Below are 15,088 nucleotides of genomic sequence, written 5' to 3'. Positions count from 1 at the left end.
AATGATATGAAACATTATATATTATATATATATAATTGTTTGCTGCGTCGCCCAGTCCTTAAATCAATAAATAAATGTTTATACAGTAAATGCACTTGTCGCCAAGTTACACTGCTTACCTCATCTTGGTCTTTGGTTTCTTGCTTCGCTCGTTTTCCAAAAATACAAGCCAGGTCTGTCTCGCTGCGACTGGACAGGTCCTTTCCTGTGAGAAAAGGTTAAAATCTTGAAGACTTTTTATAGATCTTTGACATTACTCCACACAATAGAGCATTTGTGTAAACATTTGAGTTTTGCTTCAACATGAGGGGAGCAAGTGGGGGGTGTTTTCAACCTGCACACACTCCTGCCAAACTGACACCCACCACCAAATACACATTTAAAAGGTTTTATCGATCATTCCTCCGCGATTTAAAAACAGAACAGTGTTTATTATGCACTTCATAAACGTCTGGAGAGATGAAAAGGAAACCTTTCCGGTCGCAACCTGTTGACAAATGGAGATTTTTCCAGTGGTGTTCGACTGTGTAAACTATTGATTTAAATGGATAAGGGTCACAGGACGGTTTTGAACTCCTGCCGAGAGGAAAGGTTTAGAGGTAAAAGAGGGCACGTTATGTGGTCGCAGGGGATGAAACGGCTGAGGAAAAACAAACGGTGCAGGACCGGCCCCACCTCACACCTCCCGTTTTCCAGCAGCTCAAAGGCTCCAGGAGAGCCTGGGCGCCCGTCTCAGCCGCGAGTCCTGTGCGTACAGCTGCATCCTCTTCCTCCAAGCAGCTCCTGATAACACTCGCTTATTTATTGCTCTAGGGTCTTTTTCAGCTTGCCTTTCAAAGGGGAGACCTTGCCTTCAAGTAACTAAGGTATCCTGTAAGCAGTCTAAACAAAAGGCCAGAGCGAACAAGCTTTCCACTGATCACACAAGACATCAAGTGGAGCCCAAAAATGACCTTTTTACTTTTGGAAAAAAAAAATCTATCAACTGACAAAGGGTTAGTTTAGGGTGTAACTAAAAGTGGCAAAGAAAAACGTAAGGGTTAACCCAATCAAATATGGACATTCTGAATCGTGCACTGATTTGGTTCTTAGATATGGACTATATTATGAAATGATGCAAATGTACCATACAACCACATTTATATTATGTATATGTATATATGACTGCCGGTTTTTATAACGCATGCATTACATGTACCAGACATTTAATTTTAGGAAGCAAGTGAATCCCAAGAAGCAGATCAGTTTAATCTATGATCTGTGAGTCAGACTTAAGAGCCATATCAGTCTGGTTCATAATAAAACGCTATATTAGCGAGCTAAACTGAAGAACCAGAATACTGCAGAACTCACACGTTGTAATGAACCACTAAATCAGCGTGTTAAACAGAATAACTGGATTGCTTAAATCATGGATCTTAACTCCAAAATGTTAAACTGGAAACTTTTTTTAATGGTTTGTCAGTTCATTTGCACAATGCCTTTTTTGGGACAGTAAACTAATTGTTTTTAAAAAAATAAAATTTAAAGACTTTGTCATGCACACAGAACAGGTCTATATTTAGTTATTTTATTGAACAAATCAAATAGCCTCATGCCATTCATCTCATCTCTCGGTATATCACCCAAGTAAGCAAATTACCACCAGCAGAGAGAGCGTGCTTCGTAAAAATGTTGAAATGTAAAAATTTCCAATCAGATGGAAATTAATCGCACTTCGCATCCAGTAAGTGAACAGTGTCGTGTGACAAGGTCGCAACATGCATTCAGCCAAAGTCTGAATGTTTGAATTAAGCTGTGTGCTGCATCAATTGCAAAACCTCTAAGAGATTCCACATTATAAAAGTGTGCTTTTTCTCACACACATGCTCTCTGAGTGGCATAATTTCCATAAATGTGCTCAAATAGCCAAAAAGAAATTACTTTGTATTTATTTTCAAGAATTTGTTTCATTTTAATGTGAACTAAATGCTAAAAGGGCTGCTTAATACATCTGACTTAAAGGACCATCAGATTTATAGTGAAAATACAGAACAAAAAGCAGCAGTTTTATTTGAATAGACATTTAGTGAACAAATGCAAAAAGCAATTATAGTCCACAAAAATATGTAATATTCATACAAAATTTTTAACTCTACATCAGTGTTTCTCAACCACGTTCCCAGAGGACCATCAACACTGCATGTGTTGGATGTCTCCTTCATCTGTCATACCTATTAGAGGTCTTTTAGTCATGAGGTGATCATCTGAATCAGATGTTTGGTTAGGGAGAACTGGAAAATGTGCAGAGCTAGTGGTCCTGAGGGAATTTGGTTGAGAAACACTGCTCTAAATCTCCCGATAATTTGTCTTTAGAGACAAATATTGCAACAAATTGAAAAGACGCCATAAAACCTAATATTTTAGGTAGCAAGATTTAATAAATGAATTAATTAAATAAAAAATAATAATTATAATAATATCAGCCCTTTGTTTACATTGTTGTTGTGCAAACAAAACCACAAGCAGTGAACTGAAGATAGATTAATTGTTAGCCAGCTAACTTGTGATACAAAGCAAGTTTTTAATTACTACAAAATGTACTGGGAAAAATTTAATTAGCCCAAGTAGAAACATCCGATAAAAAACATTGGTTGAAAAAAGTCCAACAATGATGTATATATTTTCTGTAACCAAATTAGGCATCTTAACAGAGCTGTAGAAAATGTTCAGTGTACAGTTAAAGGCAACATTTACTGCCATTGTGTTGACAGGCAAAGAAAAAAAAACATCTTTAAAACCGCTTCAAATTGCCTGAAAGTCATAAAGGAGTGTCAGTACAGTCTGGCGGTGCACATGAGGTTATGAAATCCGGTTGGCAGCAAGGTCACTGCTGCGATGGCAACGACTGAGAGAACTCTGGCCAAACCAGATTAGCAATCACAGGGGCTTTTTCAGATCGACTTGCTAATCTGACAAGCGAAATGCTAATTGACTGCCTCATAAGACACCTGGTTAAGTTCGGTTGCAATTAAACCAACACGGAAAAAGGATTTTCTGGAACATGAAGAGAAGGCGACAAAAAAAGAACAGAGGGGGTGTTCTTTTAACTGCCTGAGCAGGAAATAGCAATGAAATAAACTGATATGGTTCTCAGGCGAATTCAGGTCAATTATTAATGAAGGGGTCCAAAACTGTTCGTTTCATCTGTATAACAGCTTGACCCACTCAGATGATGAAGTGCTTGCAGTTCAACTCGCATCAAGAAATACTGGATCAGTTGATAAATGGGCAGCCAATTAAATCTGGGTTACTGGTTTACGCTGCTTGTGTCTGAGATGGGCGCTGGAGACGCTGGTGCCTTTCTCCTGTTCTGAAAGCCATCAATCTTTGAAACAAGTAACCTCGCGGCTACCTCCATCCTGTCTAGAGCGGGTCTCAGTCTGCTTCTTTTCCAAAAGCATCAGAATAAAACGTCTTAAAAAATGAGACAGACAAAAAAATGCAGCTGCTCTACACTCAGGCAAAAAAGCAGATGATCCTTCCTTAAAGCTGCTAATATTATGGTCAAAGTTTTAGACCTTAAAAAATTGTATTATTGCTATTTAAGTAATAAAATAAAAGCAAAAAAGTGTGTATATTGAATTATTTGTTCAGTTGTTTGTGAAAAATAGTCACTGACCTGGAGAAATTATTTATGAAAAATGTTATTTATTCTGGAAATAACTTACTACATTTAGCATGGGGCATTAACTAAGTGACAGTAAAACCACCAATTTACTCTGAATTTTACAAATTTCCTAAAGTTTACACAAACATTTTAGCAGCCCGACTCTTTTCATTTTCACTCTTACCATTTACATCATATATATGCTTACTAAATAGCCAATTATGATATTAGAACGCTTTCTGAAGGATCATGTGGACCATCAAGACTGGAGTAATGCTGTTACAAATCCAGCATTGCATCAAAGGAATAAAATAGAAAAAGATACATTGTGAATTTAAATAATTTTACTTAATTCCTTTTTAATCGTATTTTTGAACTTGGCAAGCAAATCAATCCGCAATTTTAACATCCAAGCCTACATTTTTTTATGGCTTAAGTTGAATAATCTTAGTCTACCGTATTTACATTTGCGAAGAGCAGCATACATTGAAACATTAGATATAACTAGTTTATCTCTGCTAAATCCATTAAAGGCCTTAACCTGGCAACGGCTTTAGTGGGGCGTATTTAGGAAACGTACAAAGGGTGAGGCCTGCTATGGGTTACAAAGCAACCAATATCAGCAAAAGGTGATCCAATCAACAAAAGCCTCCACAGGGGATCTTGCCGAACCCAAGCTCAATGATACAGCAAGCCAACTGACATGACAACAAACTACAAATCCATTAACAACCAGTGTCACGGTTGCCGTTTCAAAGACGGTTAGACATGTAAGTTCCACTTTCAAAGCAGTAGAAACCTCAAACAGACTGCTACGGATCAAATTACTGAGAGAACAGAGTCTTTATTTATTGTAATATAGATTATAATCAATGAGGATTTCAGCAGAATTAGTTCACACTTGGCCGATCTGGTTTAAATCAAATGAACTGGTAGAGTTCGAGTAAGTGTGAACACCGACATCTTTATAAAAAATAAATAAATTTAAAAAAGACCATTGGAAAGTCATGTGAGGTCACCTTTAAATCAAAAAAGGGCACAATGTTACAATGGGCGACTATACAAGGACAATACCAAAGCATACCTGTTCTCTCAGAGTCACAATATTGTCATTTATAGCTAAATATGGTGGCTGGTAATATGTTTCTTTGCAGCAGATCTTCATTTGTATGTGACAGAGGAAATCCTGAAGCTGTTTTTGGTCCAGACCAAACGAACTAAACTACAAGTGTAAACACACCCTAAATCAGGAGTGCTCAATGCTGTTCCTGGAGATCAACCTTTCTGCAGAGTTCAGCTCGAAACCTTATCAAACACAACTAAGGCTCCTTTCACACCAATACATTTTCGTTTTAAAATGCATAAGTTTTGCTATGGAGTTTCTGAGAGTTTGGAGTACCCCAGAGTTTCTGAGCGTCGAAAACTGAGCATTTTGAAAATGCTTAAGAGGCCGTTTCCATTTTAAAACAAAGCTGCTCCATCTAAGTGTGGATAACGGAGACATCAGAAAACGGAGGCGTGGCTGCAGACAGTCACCTCTCTGATTGGGGCTTTTTCCTCAAGATTAAGTAGCCTACACAAAGTTTAGTCTTGCATCTTTTCCTTGCAAGTTCAGACTTTGCAAGTTTGATATGGAAAACAAACTCCCGAGGACATGTCGGTTAAAAACTGTTTACTTTATAACGTCATTTGCATCATACTGGCTAAGTTGTTTCACTATGTTAACAATAAAATCAAAATATGACATAAGGAACTGTCGATTTTCATTTTGGTATTAACAACCTAACAAGAAACAGAAATGTGCGCACATCTAAGAATCTCAAAGGCAACTGCTCGATCAAAAACACAGTAGCTAAAGATCATTAAAAATCTGCACACTGCCACTTTAGCTTTCAAAAAATTTGAATATCACAACGTACATGTTCTTCATCACCTGAATATAACGTTTAACAAATAAGAGTGAGATGAGATTCATAACTAGACTCTAGATGAACCATCCGACATGCACAGCTCTCGCCTGGGAAGCTGTGCTCAAAGCACCCGCTGACTGCCTGGAGCTCAGACGCAAGCGAGTTTGTGAAAAAACAAAAACAAATTCAAGACACTAAAAATTAATGATGCCTATGGTGTACTTATATGAGCATAAATCTAGCGCACATCATGTGTCAAGCACTTGTTTGCACCATAGAGTGTAAAAGATATAGATGTAGTACCCATGACGTCTTCCATAGGTTTCTGAAGAGCGCAAATTAAGCTACAAGTAGGTATGGCCAACTGTTGCCATTTTGTTCACACGTCATTGTGCAGACCAGGGGTTACCAAAAAAGGCAAAGGCGGAGCGTGAGTGGAGCTACAGATGCCTACTAGCATTTTGCTTGGACTGGCTTTTCTTTGTGAGAAACGCTTATTACTTCATTACCTGCAACTCGTTTGTGTTTTGACCATGTGCTTGGTTGAGTACTATATCAATAAAATGCTTTGACTCTTAAAAACACTGTTGTAATACTTTGAGCCACTAAACATTGTTCTTTTGCCGTTTTTCTACAGGAGGAGAACGGAAATTCCTTCCAAAAACTTTTAAATAGTTTGTGTTAGTAAGTTAGCGAGGCTATTTATGAAATCCAGGCATAACATTCTATGACAACATTTCAGAGATGTTTTAAAGCCTACAGCTAATCAATCCGTCATATTCTGAGGTGCATTACAGATCAAAAGCAATTTATAAATGATAAATTACCTTAAATAAAACAAATACATATGGTATACAAGTATTTAACATATACAAGTATATAACTAAACAAGAAATTGAGGCCACTTGAATGGTTTGTGAACGCAACTAAGAGCACACAGCATGCTATAATATCTGATAATTGTAGCAAATAATTCCAAAAGGCAATTGACTGTGTAAAGCCACATAAAACAAAACAAAAATACGATGTATATGCGGTGTTCAGCGGCTAATCAGAAGTAATCAGCTGAGGGAAAGTGACGGCGACCAGCAAGACCTAGCTGTCGCTCAAGTGGCCATGCATTAATTATATAGACTTAATATAACTTAATAAAAGCTAAACCAATGAGTTAAAAAAAAATTCACCCCCTAACAGTTGTCATGAAGGGTAATTTTAGCTATATACACCAAAATAGTTTTTGTACCAGGCTGCAAACCACTTTTTTTCTGCTGTAAAGCTGGTCGTTTTAACATTGGGGTCAATAGAAATGAAGCCAGGCCTAGCGGAATTTCGATGAATTGCAGTTTCAGTTACTTTCGTATAAACTTCACAAGGGAGAGCAGGATGTTGCCCCTTGATTTGTACACACTATTGATCTAACAGTATTAATATATTTAATATATTTATATGGGATGCGCTGATACTGAAATTCACAGACATATCGATAGACAGACGTCAATTAATGAAGAGGATCAAAGAATCCCTAAAACTATTGAACAACACTCAGTCTTATCTCAAGGGCAATTTTGAAAAACATTTTTGATTGACTTCAGATTGACTACTGTATATACACATACATTATATATTTGGAAGCTGCTAAGAAATGATAAATGGGCAAACAAATGTAAATCTCAAACTCATTTTTTTCTAAGCTTAATTACAAAAACCAAAACCACTGTTTTATTTTGCAACCTTAACAGCAGAAAACTTCAAGGCAAAGTCTCAAACCCTTCACAAAACGTCCAAGTCTTCCAAGTCATACAGGTTTGAAATTACATGATGGAAAGACCACGACAACAGATTCTTCCTTTTTGGTTCAACTACACCAGTGTTTTGTTTTTTTAAACAATAGAATGTCAATCATACCTAGAATAGGAAAAACCCTTGATACTAATGAGTTTGAGTGATGCTTTTTCACCCCAGGAAGACACAAACTGTGCCTCCTGGAGGCAGAGGGCAGCACATAACCAATCAGAGTTGAGCTGAGGTCACGGACACCAGGTTAATGAGGCGTCCCAATTACAACAAGGGGGTCATGATGAGATCGAGCGTGTGAGATGTCCAGCCTGTCTCCTGAGACACAAGATCCACTGAGAATACGCTCTTCCTTCTTGTCGTTAAACAAAGGCTTTAAAAACACAGAGACAACGACAACAACAACATTGTTTGGCATGCGCTGTTATCTGTGGGACTCATCAGGTGCTGATTGAGGCCATTTTGAGAAGTAAGTGCACTGGCCTGTGCTCCTCGCAGGAAACAGGAAGTCAAGCTTAGGAGCGGTTTGCTACGGTGTCCTCTCAGGTGATAAGAGACGGCGAGTTTTTCCCAACATTCCTGGCATTTTTTTTAATAAACATCCATCATGGAAAATGAGACAATGCCTAAAAATACCAGCCTTTAAAGTGTCAAACCATCATAAGGCCAAATGAATTTCCCACTCATAGAGACCACCAACATGCTTTCCATGCTGGGAAGGATGTGAGCCATTGCGCAGAGGTCAAATGTACGTGACAAAACATTTAAGAGCCTGATCAAACTCAGGTTACTTGTTTGTCTACATGATGAGCTTCTTGACTGGTTGTTCTCAGGGCGGCACAGCTTTCTGGTTAAGTTGACCGCACAGTTTGATGTACTGCAGCAGTGACCCGTGAGCTTTTACTTCAGCAGCCAAAGCATACAAAGTTCAGCTACTGAACACAGGAAGTGATGGATGAGGGGGGCTTTATTTATAAAGGAAATTTGTAAAAAATAAAACAGAAAAAAATGGCTTGGCTGCATGAATGTTTTTCAAATTAACACGTCATTCGGTTATTTTAGAAAAGAAAAAGAACCGTTCTCCAGCGGACTTAAATAGAAAAACCTGACTAGGTATAAAGCAATTGGAATGAGCTCTTTGTGAAAAGGTCAGTCAACGAAAATAAAACTGTTGATTACGAAAACTATTTATACAACAGCAATGCATATCAAGTGAGTCATATCAAGCTTTAAGATTATTTAAATCACTAACACAAAACTAACAAAAAAATGAAAAAAGTTAATTAACTTTCAGCAGCAGTTTTTTCTCCATTTATTATTAAATTATAATTATATTATTGAAATACCTGAATATATGCAAGCCTAAATAAATGTAAAAAGTGTTTACCTGGGTTGTTGCTAGATCAGATATGGTTGCAGCTGGAAATTAATGAAAATAGTGTATTCATTCATTCTCTTGTCGGCTTAGTCCCTTTATTAATCTGGGGTCGCCACAGCGGAATGAACCGCCAACTTATCAAGCAAGTTTTTACGCAGCAGATGTCCTTCCAGCCGCAACCCATCTCTGGGAAACACTAACACACACAGACACACACACACACACACACACACACACTACGGACAATTTAGCCTACCCAATTCACCTGTACCACATGTCTTTGGACTGTGGGGGAAACCGGAGCACCCGGAGGAAACCCACACGAACGCAGAGAGAACATGCAAAAAGCCAACTGAGCCGAGGATCGAACCAGCGGCCCAGCGAACTTCTTGCTGTGAAGCGAACGTGCTACCCACTGCGCCACTGCATCGCCCCGAAAATAGTTTATATTATTTATTAAATTTCCCCCTAATTGTGTTTTATTAACGTCTGGCCCTACCCCGACCATCACAGTAATGTATAAACAGATCTGGAGTCTTCTCTATTAGTATAGCTCAGTGGTTCTCAAACTGTGGTACGTGTACCAATAGTGGTACGCAGGCTTCCTTCTAGTGGTGCGCGGAGAAATTAAATGTCATGTATATGCAACACACATTTAAAAATTGATCAAAAACGATGTATATAATATGCCATATATGACAAAGCCTATATCTCTGAGGTAATCTGCCACGTTTTTTTTAACTGTGCAGAGTTGTAGCTGCTTTACTGGGCCTACTACACTACTGTATTTCAATACTGCTCATTTTGGTGGTACTTGGAGAGACAATTTTTTTCTGAGGTGGTACTTGATGAAAAAAGTTTGAGAGCCACTGGTATAGCTGATTAATCACAATCATTTTTATATTCTTTATTAAATTTCCCATTGATTGTATTTTATTAACATGTACCCCTGCCCTGCCCCGACCCTAAACCCAACCTTCACAGTAATGTAAAAACAGTAGTTGTACAGAGTAGTATTCATGTTATTTATTAAATTACCCAATAAATTGTATTTTTTAACATCTACCCCAACCATAAGCCTAAACCCAACCATCACAGTACTGTAAAAATATTAATCATTGTTATCGTGATACTACTATATTGATGTGCATATTGCATTTCCGGCCAGCCCCATATACTACCTAGACTTATACTGCCCTGTACCTGGAAAAGCAATGTTCATTTTAAAACATGAAAAACTGTGAAGTTATTTTAGGAGTCGGGATTGCATCAAAAATGTTCGCCAAGGAGACAAACTAAAATATACTTCTGTTGCCTAATGTTGCTAGGAGACACCAAATGGCTCACCTTTAGTGAATTTCATATAATGGACCCTCTTCTTGGATGTCTTGGATTTCTCTTCCAAACTGAAACCCTTGTCCTGCGTAGGGTCTGAAATTATAAGAAAAACTAATTACAAAAAAAACACACACACAAAAAAGACACATTTTATAACCTTTTAAAATAAGATGTTTGTACAACTAAATTATCAAGAGGCACAGAACTTGGCAATGACAACTGAACATAGCTCATGTCAGTTCAACATCACAATAGCACCACCTAGTGAACATTCAGAAGAATTAAATAATTTTCAGAGACCAAAACAAAAAATAAATTAACTCAAACGATGCATTTTCTTTCATTTATAAATTCAGCTTACTCTCCGTGTTGTTCTGTCCATGGCAGTTGTTAAGGTCAGCAAGGAGTTGATTAAAATCATCCTGGTGGGCTATCCAGTTATCCTAATGACACAAAAAAGCAACAAGACTGAATAAATGTGAAAAATAAAGACAAACACTTAAGCTGAATATAATTGGTTCCTCACCTCGTGGTTTACTGCAGTCCCCAGACCCAGGCTGTTGTTCTTGACTTTAACCTTAATGTGTTCTGTAGACCCTTGTTCAGTCTTGCCAAGACCCTACCAAAAAAAAATAAATCAGGGAAACGACAGAAACACGTGCTAAAACTATTATAATTACCGTTCACACAAGCAAAACATCAAAAAAGTACACGCAAAACAGTACAGTTACAAAAAAGTACAGTTTAATGACTATAAAACTGACTACAAAACAGAACAAACTGGCTTTAATTTCATTACATTTTGAAAAGTCAAATATAAAGAAACTAAATTCTAGAACAAAATAAATCTGCATGAATGAAATTGAACGAAACAAAACATATGACTTTTTATACTGCATCAAATAACACTTGCAATTGTTATTAAATTTATATTACAGTATTAAAAAAATCATATTACATATTTAATTTCTTAAACCACATTAACCGGAACTGTCTTGTTTCCTGTCAGTGCTACAGTGCATTTTTTTATTACAAATTTTCTAACATGTTGTTTAAATCTGCCTTTGAGGTATTGTTAAATTACCAAATTCTCATCAACATGAAATTCTCAGAAATTAGCTTTTTATTTTATGTATATTTTTTTTTACATCAGAAGACAGAATCTAAACCAGTACTCAACAATACATAATCTTAAATGTACAATGCATAATAACATATGAAGCGCCATGTCAAATATCAACAAATTTAACCGCCTAAGAGTCAATTTGACAGCTGTCATGGCGAGTGACACATCTGTCATCTGGCTGACAACTTTCTCCATTATTTAAATAGTCTTGATGTAACACTTCTTACACGATATTGGACTTAAGACTTGATTATATAACATCATTTTTCAGCCCATTACCTTTCCTTTGGACCAGCCCATGCGTTCCAGCATCTTCTGTCCAAACTTGGACTCGTCGTTGCTCCATGCGCTGTTTCTGGGGTCCACAGACCACTTCTGTTTACGACGAGCTGATTTAATGTCAAAAATAATGACAGATGTGTTAAACACGGTGCATATACTGTAACGTTACACACTAAACTAACGTGACTGCTTATGTTATGTTTGCACCAAAACATATTAGTAATGTCACGGAAGGTTTTTACTTTGAGGAATAATATAAAGAAAGGTATTTAACAACTCCCTCTGATATTAAAGACCCACGGTGGCTAGACTGCTAGCATACATGCTAACCAAGTTGCTAAAACATGGAGAATGCAAGGAAAAACTTGAAAAATGCGATATTCATCCGCATCAAACAAACATTCTGTCTTTAACGTTACAAAAATGAAAACTAACTTCTTCTAACATTATAACTGTACAGAAATATACTCCAAGTGATAAACTCACGTTCGGCAAGCATGGACATCTTTGAGAAGGGTCCTTGAACACATGGGGAAACAGGCAGGTTGTCCCATTTGTGCCTGCTTGAAATGAACATGCACTTCATGTATGCCATTTCAAACGCGATAATTTGTGCACTTATATTAAAACAAACAAACATGAGTTTATATGTTTTATGCCACTATTCAAGACACCGTAAATGCATTATAATAGAAAGTTTGCTTTTAGATGAGTGCATTACAGCTGTAAATGAAAATTGCCTAAGAAGTTTATAGCCTACTGCTAAGAATCATTTTAACAGAAAATAAAGTTATTCAAATTGATTAGTTAATGTTTATGGATCTTATTTTAGCTTTTAGAAACTTTTTTTTATAATAATAAGAGTCTTGGTTCTAAATCCTTATGTATTTACTCATGGTTTACAACAAATAGAAACAAAATAACATGGTTATTAGATGACTACAATTAATTAGTTTTGCAATATGGTTAAATGGTAATAAATGTGCTATAAACTTACTACACTTTTACATCATCAATTCATGGATAACTTTTGAAAGAGAGATTTTTATTTAAGTATCAATAACACAACATGTCAAACTACTTATTATTGATTTGCTGTTGTAATAATTAGTTTTAAGGCTAATGAACTGTCGAGAAATTGAATTGCAAATTAATCTCTCCATAATGTCTACACCTTGCAGTGAAGCTCTAAATTGAGCTCAGGTACATTCTGTTTCCCCTGATCATTCTTAATCAAGATGTTGCAGCAGCTTAATTTGAGTTCACCAGTAGTAAATTCAGTTGATTGGACATGATTTGAGAAGGTATACACCTGTCTATATAAGGTCCCAGGGTTGATAGTGCATATCAAAAGCACAAACCAAGCATGAAGACAAAGGAATTGTTTGTAGATCTCAGAGACAGGATTGTCTTGAGGCACAAGGCTGGGAAAGGTTACAGAAAATTTTCTGCTGCTCTGAAAGTTCCAATGAGCACAGTGGCCTTCATCATCCGTAAGTGGAAGATAAAGAACCACCAGGACTTCTTTTTGTTGTGAATAAATATAAAAAGTAAGTAGGCCACATTCTTATTGTAACATACTTGAGAAAGCATTAGGTCTACCGGATGATATTTTTATATTGAAAACAAATGTTCATATAGGTCTAAAAAAAAGTAAATTTTCTAGGAAAATTAGTCCTAGAATAAATGTGCAAATGTGTATAAGTAGTAAATTTGAAACTTTGGGATAACATTTGTTACGTCTGTTTTAAATAAAACTTAAAGGGTTTTTAATATTATTTTCAGTGTTTTACAGTGTTGTATTAACAATCGTTGAAACATTTAAACATATTGAGTGAAGTTAAACAGTACTCACTGCAGAGCCAAATGGGTGAAGATGGCTGCACCTCCTGGCTGCACTTTCTCTGCAAGTGACCTCACTGGGGGTTGGTGTTGGGTAGGGTTGGGTGTTAGTTAGGGGCGGGGTAGGTGAAGGTGTTAAAACAGCATAGTTGGCTCTAGAGAGGGGGTTACAAATTATATATTGTCTATATACATTTTACATATATGCATGAATGGAAGCTATAAGGGGAAATGAATAAAACAATTAAATTTAAAATGAATTGGATTTATTTAATCAAAACATCAAACATTTTAACTTTTTTTTGCAGGTTTGGCTTTAAATAGTAAAGTGAGATGGTATAGTTTAAGAATAAATACTGATATATGTTTTCCTCTGTATTAAAGGCAAATATGTTATACTAAAAAATAAAAATGCTACTTAATAAATAATACAATATCACACAGTAGACTGTACTTTGTATAAAAATTGTAAAAAAAAAAAAAAATAAGTCAAAATATTAGACAGAGAGTGTCAGCAGTAATTTATTACCTTTATTTAACCAGGAATTCTCTTCCGGTATTTCCAGTACTGCTTCAGCATTTTGACAGACATGCATGTGTGTGTGTAAAAACATGAGGAGGTGTGTCCATATCAGGGCTTACACAACAACACGTCTGTGGTCTGCGCTGCTCACTTCTGGGAACCTCACAGGGGTTTCTTGAATTAGATGTTTAAGATTAGATGTTCACCTTAGGATGTTATGCTGTCAAACCAGTGCAGGAGCAAGTGACACTTATGTAATGTTTGCATGATGTTACATGTATATGATTAGGACAACCTACCGTTCTGTTTGATGCAAACAGACTTCCATATGGAATAAAATATCTCGAAAGGTTTTGCTGTACACAAATCAACTTCAAAGAAAATGTTTGTGTTGTAATTTCATTCAAGACGCTTGGAAGAAAACAATAATAGAATAGAGATTATAGCACTAACACCATCTAAAACACCATGGAAAACACCTATTTTTTGGGAAATAAAAGATATAAAGAGTTCAGATGCAAAAGTCAAGTGTCATCTTAATTCTTTCTCAGCCTCCTATGCTCATATTCAGTCATTTCATCTTAAACACAATAAAACAAATCTATTCTTCACTATAAAAGTGAAATTATATAACCTTCAAAGAAGCCTGAGAAGAAAAGGAGCCTTTTAAAAGAAAATTTCTCTCTGAAGTTTTCCATTTGTATGTAGTTTGGAGTCTGATGTTTGAGAAGATATAATCACTTTATCAATTCTTTCACTGAATTTTTTACTGAATTGTACCTTAAATACTCCCTTAATGACAGCAAAAATAAAAACAACTTTTAAAAGAGATTTACTTACATTGTTGAACACTTATATGGTATGAGTGCTATTTTTTATTATGCAATTATGAATATTATATCTTTTCTCCATGATTTGTCAGACCTCTAGAAACTTTTTGAATAAGTCACAATCGCCAGCGATCTAATCCTTGCATATCGCTGGTAAGAACTAAAAATCTGCCGTTACATGGACCACAGATCCATTCATGCATCACACACTCACACTTGTTTCGGTTGTCTGCTGATTGCTAACATACACAGCTGAATCTGTTCAGAACCGAGTACATGGACTTTAAAAGCAGTCCAGACACACACACTAGTTGCTGAGTCTTGTTTAACTGTATTGTGAACTTTACTGCGTGGTTTCCTTTGCCTTGCTTGTCTTACTGTGTTTGACCTTCACCATGTTTGATTTTATATTCCTG

General features: G+C 36.4%; 1 protein-coding gene across 1 annotated transcript in view; it reads right to left on the bottom strand.

Annotated features, from left to right (window-relative positions):
• Positions 1-11,999, bottom strand: part of pinx1 (PIN2 (TERF1) interacting telomerase inhibitor 1) — a 51,818-nt gene extending 39,819 nt beyond the window's left edge. The window contains 6 exon segments of the mRNA NM_001013265.2: positions 120-205; positions 10,079-10,162; positions 10,431-10,512; positions 10,596-10,688; positions 11,475-11,584; positions 11,964-11,999. Of these exon segments, the coding sequence (NP_001013283.2) occupies positions 120-205; positions 10,079-10,162; positions 10,431-10,512; positions 10,596-10,688; positions 11,475-11,584; positions 11,964-11,982 (474 nt within the window). The 5' untranslated portion in view covers positions 11,983-11,999.
• Between the last annotated feature and the right edge of the window lie 3,089 nt (positions 12,000-15,088).

The sequence above is a fragment of the Danio rerio genome, chromosome 20 (genome assembly GCF_049306965.1).
Source record: "Danio rerio strain Tuebingen ecotype United States chromosome 20, GRCz12tu, whole genome shotgun sequence".
Taxonomy (NCBI): domain Eukaryota; kingdom Metazoa; phylum Chordata; class Actinopteri; order Cypriniformes; family Danionidae; genus Danio; species Danio rerio.
Note: the sequence above shows the minus strand (reverse complement) of the source record. Positions and strands in the feature narration are given on the sequence as shown.